Source organism: Triticum dicoccoides, chromosome 1A (assembly GCF_002162155.2).
Source record: "Triticum dicoccoides isolate Atlit2015 ecotype Zavitan chromosome 1A, WEW_v2.0, whole genome shotgun sequence".
Taxonomy (NCBI): domain Eukaryota; kingdom Viridiplantae; phylum Streptophyta; class Magnoliopsida; order Poales; family Poaceae; genus Triticum; species Triticum dicoccoides.
In genome coordinates, this window is record NC_041380.1 from 545,750,882 (window position 1) to 545,761,797 (window position 10,916).

General features: G+C 41.8%; 2 protein-coding genes across 2 annotated transcripts; both read left to right on the forward strand.

The window, feature by feature from the left end:
• Positions 1 to 498: 498 nt before the first annotated feature.
• LOC119354955 lies at positions 499 to 1,205 on the forward strand. Its single transcript, XM_037621726.1, has 3 exons — positions 499 to 609; positions 704 to 781; positions 1,197 to 1,205. The coding sequence occupies exons 1-3, from the start codon at positions 499 to 501 to the stop codon at positions 1,203 to 1,205; spliced, it is 198 nt and encodes a 65-aa protein (XP_037477623.1).
• Positions 1,206 to 1,578: 373 nt separating this feature from the next.
• LOC119354963 (probable alkaline/neutral invertase D) lies at positions 1,579 to 1,935 on the forward strand. The gene has a single exon (XM_037621735.1). The coding sequence runs from the start codon at positions 1,579 to 1,581 to the stop codon at positions 1,933 to 1,935; it is 357 nt and encodes a 118-aa protein (XP_037477632.1).
• Positions 1,936 to 10,916: the final 8,981 nt, after the last annotated feature.

Consider the following 10,916-nt stretch of genomic DNA (forward strand, 5'->3'; position numbering starts at 1 on the left):
GACCTTCCCGCCCTGCTGCCTCACCACCCCCAGCACCACGGCCTCCACCACCAATCCGCCATGCCGTCCTCGCTCCCCTGCCGCCGCCACCTCCATCACCATCTCCCTCTCTCCCTCTCCCAGATCTCTGACCCAGCCACCACCCATGGCGCCAGCCAGAGCAGCCACCAGCTATGGTGACGGCGAGGCTAGAGGCCGCCGGATCCGGGATCAGGGTGGCGCATAGCCCCTCCTCCCGTGAGATCCTCTGCATCGAGCAACTCCTCTGCACGCTGCACCTTGTCCCCATCCAGATCAAGCAGTTCCTCTTTGTCCGCTCTACCAATCCCCTCTGTCAGCCGTTGCTACGCAGTACACTTCCACCGCTTCCGCCGCCTCCCAAGTCGCCGTCCTCCTGATCCCCTCCCCTTCCCCTTCCTCTGCTCTGGAAACTCCATCTCTGTCTAGCCGGGTGCCCCATCCACCTCTACGGGCGTAGACGGCGTTGGCGTATGAGCAATGGCGCCGCCCGGGTCGCGACGGTGGGCGTACATGCGGATCATGGCCGGCACCATCGTCGGTGGCGGCCTCAGCTTCTATGTCATGCTCCGCATCGAGACCTCCTACAAGGTATGACAACTCCCGTCGCACCAACCTGCCGCGATCTATGGACCATTTGGTCGAAGCCGCGGTGCTTACTCCCGCTTTTCTTTGTCGTGTGCAGGTGAGGATGGAGGAGAGGTTGCGTCAATGGCAAGCTGGAGTGCCTCTACCATGGCTGGCAGTTGGACGGCCAGGGCAAGTGCGTCAAGATCCCACAGGTCCCACCATTCCACAATTCTTTCTAATCAAGTTCAGTCATGGATCTGTATAAACGCATGAGATTCTAGTCCAAAATTTATGTGTGATACTGTATAACTGTGTTATGTTTGAGATTCTAGTCTTGACACAGTAGCTCTTACTCTACCTGTGTGGCAATCATATTGTGTTTGAATGTAGCATAGTATCTGATTATGGTGTTTTTTAGGTATTTATCTTCAGAAAAGGGATGTGTACAGTATTAGTATTTCCAGGAATCTGATTATGACACCCTGCTATCATGCCCCCCCTAAAACACATGAATTTGTTTTACCTTTCCCCCTTCGTGGTTACTGGTTTTGGACTTAAGGACACACATGCGTTAGTCATTAGTATTCACGTTTTATTTCTTTTTGCAGGATAGTTAGTATTCACTTTGCTGTTCTGCTTTATACCTGTGGTTAGTCTACTTACTGTTTCTGGACTTGAGGGCACACTTGTGTTGTGTGGTGGTATTTTACTTTTCTGTTTGGTTTTATACCTGTCCATGGTGTATATATGAATGTCCTGAAATCAAATAACCTTCATAGGATAGGAAATTGGTAGTTTAGCTCATATAGATGATCTTATAGTGAACAGCTTCAATTGTTTGATGCATGTTGCTGCCGTTTATCGCTGCATCTATGTTCATTCAGTATTAGTAGCTCCTTGGATCTATGCCCATGCATTATATGCTCTTCTTTCCATATATGTACTGCATTTCTATATGGCAATGAGCTTACCCTCTGCTGTCCTGTTTCCATGGCGCGCGCAAACTGTGCAGTGCTGTTGTGGCTCCTGGTGGCGGTGAGCGTGAAGCTGGGGCGGTGCCACATCGCCCACAACGCGGTGGAGCTGATGGAGAGGCGTCTGGCCAAGGACGACTTCCCCGAGTACTACGACGGCAAGACGGGGCGGTACATCGGGAAGCAGTCGCGCAAGTTCCAGCCGTGGTTGGTGGCGGGCTACCTGGTGGCCAAGATGCTCCTGGAAGACCCCTCCAACCTCCGCGCCGTCTCCCTGGAGGACGACGGCCACACCCGAGCAGCATCTAAAGTTAGCATCTGCTGCACTATCGCTGATGATGTTTGTTTAAGGCTGTTGCTTTGCTCTGTGTGATTTTACTCTAGCATGTGCGTTGCATTTTGTCCTGCGCCTTGAGAATGACTAGGATTTATGTTATAGAATTCCAAGTGTAGTCGCAATATATAACATGCCTAAAGTATATGGACTTGTGCAGTGTGTCCATCGAGAGTAGATAGACTATTTCTTTCATGATTCATCTATATATGCTGCTCTTATATGCAAGTACCGATCGAGTACGGACGTGGTACTAGTAGCGACACTGTGCCCGCAATCAATGCACGCTTTCCATCATGTTTGGTCATTGGTTGTTCGATCGGTGACTTGGTTTACTTCTTCTGTATTACTCCTGTTATACTAGATAGGAAGCTATTCACTTATTATATGCCTGTTCTACACCGATGCTGTTTTTTATGCTGGTCCTATGTCATGGGTGTTAATATCTACTACCTATTTACTGCTTGTTGTGCAAAATCTTTTGGTTATTGTAAATCATTCCCTGCTGTATAAAGTCTGGTTTTAGTCTGTTGCATTTTGTTGGTTCCTATCTTGTCAATGTATACAACAATATGCTTTCTTGGTGGCCATTTGTGCTTCACAATTTTTGGGTATGCCACTTCTCTAATGAGTGGGTGCATCTCTTCTTTGTTTTATCATTCTATATTGTTTTCCTAACCTTTTTGGTATTCTGCTTTCTCCTTGCAGATGGCAAGCACCATTTTGTTGGTTCCTGTCTTGCTAATGTCTACAGCAATGTGTGCGTCCTCTGTCTCATTTGCGGCATTACCGTAGGGCAACTCATAATGGGCCTATCAAGCATACTGACCATGTGATGATAGATAAAGAGGTTGATTTCAGTGCCATTCTGATAAATATATTTTTAGCCCTATGAATTGAAAAATGAGTGCTTCTTGGTTGCTTTTGTTGTTGGTCCAGAAGATTCTTGGTGCTTTTAGTGCAGTACTATACTATGCTCCTTGGCACTTCTTGCTATGTTAACTAAATGGTTTAGTCCCGCGCTTCATAGAAGCAGTTTTAACTAAATGTAATGAACTAATTAAGTGCCTTCTTTTATTGTTGGCTAATCCTTTGGTTTTATCGCATGCTACATTCTACTCTCTCCATTCCTAAATATAAGTCTTTCTAGACATTTCAAATGGGCTACAACATACGGATGTATATGATGATATGCTACCACTCTAATAAGTCCAAGCACTATAAACCCTATGAACTTAATAATGATACTCTGCATGCTATGAGTAAAGTGCTCTATTTTCTTGCGTCACCTTGTATGGCAGACATACATGTCTTACAAAGTCGTTACTCTTGTTTGAAGCTAAGCTAGGCTACCGCAGTTCCAGCAAAAAGCAGGGGAGCCGCTCTCTTTTTTCTTCACTAATCAATTCTTGTTTGAATGCATATCCTGGGGGTGGTGAAGCTGGGAGCCTTTCCTCCCCATAAAAATACTTTGCTCTTCATTATGAGCACTGCCCTTATATAATTAGCTGCTAGGAGTGTTGATTATGTAATGGTTTGGAGTAGTTGAGCATGGCCTGATGCAACATTCATGTTGTTAGCATGTATATATACACTATTACAACAGCTTGTTGATCAAGCGTTTGTTTCTATCTAAATGTGTGCACAGAAGTTCAGTTACCTTCTAAAAAATTATTGGTGCATTTTTTTGTTTCTGTTATGTTACAAGTGTTTTGAATTAAGTCCATAAATGATCGTTGTCCAGTGCACACAGTAGCACTGCAAAATGCAAGTATGCTAATTATTTTTTGAAAACTCTATATATTATTTCTAGCATCTTATACATGTAAAAAGAGAGTTAGAAAATGTTAATTAAGTGTAACCATGAGCTTTGTTTGTTCTTGTACTCTTTGTATGTTCCTGGTCGCCACCATCGACTGCGAGCAGGGGTCCTGGTCCTCTCCCTCGTCGTCCTCGGCGGCGGCATCGCGGCTTGGCGCCATCGCCGTGCCCTGCGTCAACGTCACGATCAGCTTCACGGATCGCCATCTTCACGGTACGCACGCACACATTTCTGAAATCCACAGTCAACAGTTTGGTGTACGCGCTGACTACTGAATCATGAGACATGCGTGTGGTTGTGCTTGTGCAGAGGTTGGTCGAAGAGGGCTGGAGTTCATGCGGTTCCTGCTGTCCCTGTTCGTGTTCCTCTTCGGTACCTCCTAGTTCATCTTCGACCTCATCCTGGTGAGATTTCCATCCAACCCTCCCCGTCCCCATGGTGCTCTTTCTAGTTAGTACTCGTCCGAGAGAGTTGCTTGGAGTAACTATACTCAAGATGCAGTCGCAGTAGGATTAGTTGCTTGGAGTATTTAACAAGACCGAACAAGATTTAACTTGTCAAGATTTAACAATATTTCTTAGTAAAGCTGAGTAGAGTATATATTCTAAACATGAAAGCATAAATATTCTCAGCATAAGTACATGATTAGGAGTATCATGCTTCTGAATATCTCCAAGCTGGATATTTCCATTAAACATGTTTCTGAATACCTCCCATATATATTTCCGTTAGTCTGCTTAGTGCATCATTAAGATTATAAGCATCATTTTCATTGAATCCTGGTTACATATTTGTGTGTACTCAAGTTGAAAATGGGACTTGGAATAATATGCAAGTTTCATCTTTTCTATTTCCACGAGTGGGTCGGTTATGCACTGGCAGCATCCTTGTATGAATGAGTATATCGTCTTAACTATCTGGGGACAAAAATCATTGTATTAGCTGAATTTGTGTTATCTTTCTAAAGAACTTGTCCTTTTTTTTGAATGTTCTGTTCATAATATATTGGCTCCAGTGTTTTGATTCTTCTCTTCTGATTCATGTAACAGGGCGACGGCCGAAGGCATGATGATAGTTCTATTGCTGTCCTAGTGTAGCGAAGGTAGCCTAGTTGACTATGGTCGCATAGTTAGTCATGCATACAGTTTCATCTGACTGGAGCCCAGTTTGTGCTGATTGTCAATTCTCATTGTGATTGTCCCTATATCTGTGTGACTGATTGTATTTGTATCTGTGTTGTAACTGTGTCATGACAGAAGGAGCCCAGTATATTTGTTGACTGTGATTGATTCTCGCTGTTGTTATTTGAAATATTACTTGTGTTTTCTGTCTGTTCTTATTTAAACATGGTTAGTTATTTCTGTCAAATTGTCAAATTGTAATCTGAATAATATGATGCTACCAAAAGGGTCCCACTTTAATAGAACCTGACAACTGGGACCCATCTGACTAGTGGACCCTTCTTTTGGGAAAAAAGAAAAACTAAATTCGTTTAGACAAAAAGGCCACAACCCAACAATAAAAAGGCTGCAATATTGGACTTGGCCCATGAACCCAACCAAAAATTGACACACAGAAAAAACACAAATAGGCCGAATTGTTGGGCTAGGCCCATGTAGAAAATCGAATTGGACCGGGCTGAATCTTGTGCCACATCAGCTTGCCACGCTGGATGCCTACGTGGCCTGGGGAGGTTGCTAGTGACCAAAACGCCACAGTGGACTTATTTTGGTCATAAACGTTTGCGACCATTCCAGAAGAAAGGTCGCTATAGTCAGTTTACGACGCCCAGCTTTTGACCTTATGTTTTTGGTCACAAAAAGGTCATAAATGGAAATTTGTGACCTTTCAGTGACCAATAGTGGTGGTCATAAGTTGACATATTTCTTGTAGTGCCATCAAGGCCCATTGCTTCTCCCGTAACTACCAGGTACTCCAAAAAATACCCGAATCACTCGGAACCTTTCCGATGTCCGAATATAGTCGTCCAATATATCAATCTTTACGTCTCGACCATTTTGAGACTCCTCGTCATGTCCCCGATCTCATCCGGGACTCCGAACTCCTTCGGTACATCAAAAATCATAAACTCATAATATAACTGTCATCGAAACCTTAAGCGTGCGGACCCTACGGGTTCGAGAACAATGTAGACATGATCGAGACACGTCTCCGGTAAATAACCAATAGCGGGACCTGGATGCCCATATAGGCTCCTACATATTCTACGAAGATCTTTATCGGTCTGACCGCATAACAACATACGTTGTTCCCTTTGTCATCGGTATGTTACTTGCCCGAGATTCGATCGTCGGTATCCAATACCTAGTTCAATCTCGTTACCGGCAAGTCTCTTTACTCGTTTTGTAATACATCATCCCGCAACTAACTCATTAGCTGCAATGCTTGCAAGGCTTAAGTGATGTGGATTACCGAGAGGGCCCAGAGATACCTCTCCGACAATCGGAGTGACAAAACCTAATCTCGAAATACGCCAACCCAACATGTACCTTTGGAGACACCTATAGTACTCCTTTATAATCACCCAGTTACGTTGTGACGTTTGGTAGCACCCAAAGTGTTCCTCCGGTAAACGGGAGTTGTATAATCTCATAGTTATAGGAACATGTATAAGTCATGAAGAAAGCAATAGCAACATACTAAACGATCGGGTGCTAAGCTAATGGAATGGGTCATGTCAATCAGATCATTCAACTAATGGCGTGACCTCGTTAATCAAATAACAACACTTTGTTCATGGTTAGGAAACATAACCATCTTTGATTAACGAGCTAGTCAAGTAGAGGCATACTAGTGACACTAAGTTTGTCTATGTATTCACACATGTATTATGTTTCCGGTTAATACAATTCTAGCATGAATAATAAACATTTATCATGATATAAGGAAATAAGTAATAACTTTATTATTGCCTCTAGGGAATATTTCCTTCAGTCTCCCACTTGCACTAGAGTCAATAATCTAATTCACATCGCCATGTGATTTAACAGCAATAGTTCACATCACCATGTGATTAACACCCATAGTTCACATCGATATGTGATCAACACCCAAAGGGTTTACTAGAGTCAGTAATCTAGTTCACATCTCTATGTGATTAACACCCAAAGAGTACTAAGGTGTGATCATGTTTTGCTTGTGAGATAATTTTAGTCAACGGGTCTGTCACATTCAGATCCGTAAGTATTTTGCAAATATTTATGTCAGCAATGCTCTGCACGGAGCTACTCTAGCTAATTGCTCCCACTTTCAATATGTATCTAGATTGAGATTTAGATTCATCTAGATTAGTGTCAAAACTTGCATCGGTGTAACCCTTTACGACGAACCTTTTTCCACTTCCATAATCGAGAAACATATCCTTATTCCGCTAAGGATAATTTTGACCGCTGTCCAGTGATCTACTCCTAGATCACTATTGTACTCCCTTGCCAAACTCAGTGGTAGGGTATACAATAGATCTGGTACACAGCATGGCATACTTTATAGAACCTATGACCAAGGCATAGGGAATGACATTCATTCTCTTTCTATTTTCTGCCGTGGTCGGGCTTTGAGTCTTACTCAATTTCACACCTTGTAACACAGGCAAGAAACCTTTTCTTTGACTGTTCCATTTTGAACTACTTCAAAATCTTGTCAAGGTATGTACTCATTGAAAAAATTTATCAAGTGTCTTGATCTATCTCTATAGATCTTGATACTCAATATGTAAGCAGCTTCACCGAGGTCTTTCTTTGAAAAACTCCTTTCAAATATTCCTTTATGCTTTCCAGAAAATTATACATTATTTCCGATCAACAATATGTTGTTCACATATACTTATCAGAAATGTTGTAGTGCTCCCACTCACTTTCTTGTAAATACAGGCTTCACCGCAAGTCTGTATAAAACTATATGCTTGGATCAACTTATCAAAGCGTATATTCCAACTCCGAGATGCTTACACCAGTCCATAGATGGATCGCTGGAGTTTGCATTTTGTTAACACCTTTAGGATTGACAAAAACTTCTGGTTGCATCATATACAACTCTTCTTTAAGAAATCCATTAAGGATTGCAGTTTTGTTATCCATTTGCCAGATTTCATAAAATGCGGCAATTGCTAACATGATTCGGACAGATTTAAGCATAGATACGAGTGAGAAAATCTCATCGTAGTCAACACCTTGAACTTGTCGAAAACCTTTTGCAACAATTCTAGCTTTGTAGATAGTAACACTGCTATCAGCGTCCGTCTTCCTCTTGAAGATCCATTTATTTTCTATGGCTTGCCGATCATCGGGCAAATCCATCAAAGTCCATACTTTGTTCTCATACATGGATCATATCTCAGATTTCATGGTCTCAAACCATTTCGCAGAATCTGGGCTCATCATCACTTCCTCATAGTTCGCAAGTTCGTCATGGTCTAGTAACATGACTTCCAGAACAGGATTACCGTACCACTCTGCTGCAGATCTCACTCTGGTTTACCTACGAGATTTGGTAGTAACTTGATCTGAAGTTATATGATCATCATCATTAGCTTCCTCACTAATTGGTGTAGTAGTCACAGGAACAGATTTCTGTGATGAACTACTTTCCAATAAGGGAGCAGGTACAATACCTCATCAAGTTCTACTTTCCTCCCACTCACTTCTTTCGAGAGAAACTCCTTCTCTAGAAAAAACTCCAAATTTAGCAACAAAAGTCTTGCCTTCGGATTTGTGATAGAAGGTGTACCCAATAGTCTCCTTTGGGTATCCTATGAAGACATATTTCTCCGATTTGGGTTTGAGCTTATTAGGATGAAACTTTTTCATATAAGCATCACAACCCCAAACTTTAAGAAACGACAACTTTGGTTTCTTGCCAAACCACAGTTCAGATTGTGTCGTCTCAACGGACTTAGATGGTGCCCTATTTAACATGAATGCAGCTGTCTCTAATGCATAACCCCAAAACGATAGTGGTAGATCGGTAAGAGACATCATAGATCGCACTATATCCAATAAAGTACGGTTATGACGTTCGGACACACCATTACACTGTGGTGTTCCAGGTGGCGTGAGTAGTGAAAGTATTTCACATTGTTTTAACTGAAGGCCAAACTCGTAACTCAATTATTTTACCTCTGCGATCATATCATAGAAACTTTTATTTTCTTGTTACGATGATTCTCCACTTCACTCTGAAATTCTTTGAACTTTTCAAATGTTTCAGACTTGTGTTTCATCAAGTAGATATACTCATATCTGCTCAAATCATCTGTGAAGATCAGAAAACAATGATACCTGTCGCGAGCCTCAATATTCATCGGACCACATACATCAGTATGTATGATTTCCAACAAATCTGTTGCTCGCTCCATTGTTCCGAAGAACAGAGTTTTAGTCATCTTGCCCATGAGGCATGGTTCGCAAGCATCAACTGATTCATAATCACGTGATTCCAAAAGCCCATCAGCATGGAGTTTCTTCATGCACTTTACACCAATATGACCTAAACAGCAGTGCCATAAATAAGTTGCACTATCATTATTAACTTCGCATCTTTTGGTTTCAATATTATGAATATGTGTATCACTACGATCGAGATCCAATGAACTTGTTTCATTGGGTGTATGACCATCGAAGGTTTTATTCATGTAAACAGAACAACAATTATTCTCTGACTTTAATGAATAACATATTGCAATAAACATGATCAAATCATATTCATGCTCAATGCAAAAACCAAATAACACTTATTTAGGTTCAACACTAATCCCGAAAGTATAGGGGAGTGTGCGATGATGATCATATCAATCTTGGAACTACTTCCAACACACATCGTCACTTCACCCTTAACTAGTCTCTGTTTATTCTGCAACTCCCGTTTCGAGTTACTAATCTTAGCAACTGAACTAGTATCAAATACTGAGGGGTTGCTATAAACACTAGTAAAGTACACATCAATAACATGTATATCAAATATACTTATGTTCACTTTGCCATCCTTCTTATCTGCCAATCACTTGGGGTAGTTCCGCTTCCAGTGACCAGTCCCTTTGCAGTAGAAACACTTAGTCTCGGGCTTAGGACCAGACTTGGGCTTCTTCACTTGAGCAGCAACTTGCTTGCCGTTCTTCTTGAAGTTCCCCTTCTTTCCTTTGCCCTTTTATCGAAACTAGTAGTCTTGTCTACCATCAACACTTGATGTTTTTCTTGATTTCTACCTTCGTTGATTTCAGCATCACGAAATGCTTGGGAGTTGTTTCCATTATCCCTTGCATATTATAGTTCATCACGAAGTTCTACTAACTTGGTGATGGTGACTAGAGAATTCTGTCAATCACTATCTTATCTGGAAGATAAACTCCCACTTGATTCAAGCGATTGTAGTACCCAGACAATCTGAGCACATGCTCACTAGTTGAGCGATTCTCCTCCATCTTTTAGCTATAGAACTTGTTGGAGACTTCATATCTCTCAACTCGGGTATTTGCTTGAAATATTAACTTCAACTCCTGGAACATCTCATATGGTCCATGACGTTCAAAACGTCTTTGAAGTCCCGATTCTAAGCCGTTAAGCATGGTGCACTTAAACTATCAAGTAGTCATCATATTGAGCTAGCCAAATGTTCATAACGTCTGCATCTGCTCCTGTAATAGGTCTGTCACCTAGCGGTGCATCAAGGACATAATTCTTCTATGCAGCAATGAGGATAAACCTCAGATCACGGATCCAATCCGCATCATTGCTACTAACATCTTTCAACACAATTTTCTCTAGGAACATATCAAAATAAACATATGAAAGCTACAATGCGAGCTATTGATCTACAACATAGATAAGCTAATACTACCAGGACTAAGTTCATGATAAATTAAAGTTCAATTAATCATATTACTTAAGAACTCCCACTTAGATAGACATCCCTCTAATCCTCTAAGTGATCACGTGATCCAAATCAACTAAACCATAACCGCTCATCATGTGAGATGGAGTAGTTTTTAGTGGTGAACATCATTATGTTGATCATATCTACTATATGATTCATGCTCGACCTTCCGGTCTCCATGTTCCGAGGCCATATCTGCATATGCTAGGCTCGTCAAGTATAACCCGAGTATTCTGCGTGTGCAAAACTGGCTTGCACCCGTTGTAGATGGACGTAGAGCTTATCACACCCGATCATCACGTGGTGTCTG

Excerpts from the sequence above, each read along its gene's own strand:
- LOC119354955 (XM_037621726.1), top strand. The coding sequence starts at position 499 with ATGGCGCCGCCCGGGTCGCGACGGTGGGCGTACATGCGGATCATGGCC. Across the intron at positions 610-703 it reads GCATCGAGACCTCCTACAAG|GTGAGGATGGAGGAGAGGTT; the intron begins GTATGACAACTC and ends TGTCGTGTGCAG.
- LOC119354963 (XM_037621735.1), top strand. The coding sequence starts at position 1,579 with ATGGCGCGCGCAAACTGTGCAGTGCTGTTGTGGCTCCTGGTGGCGGTG.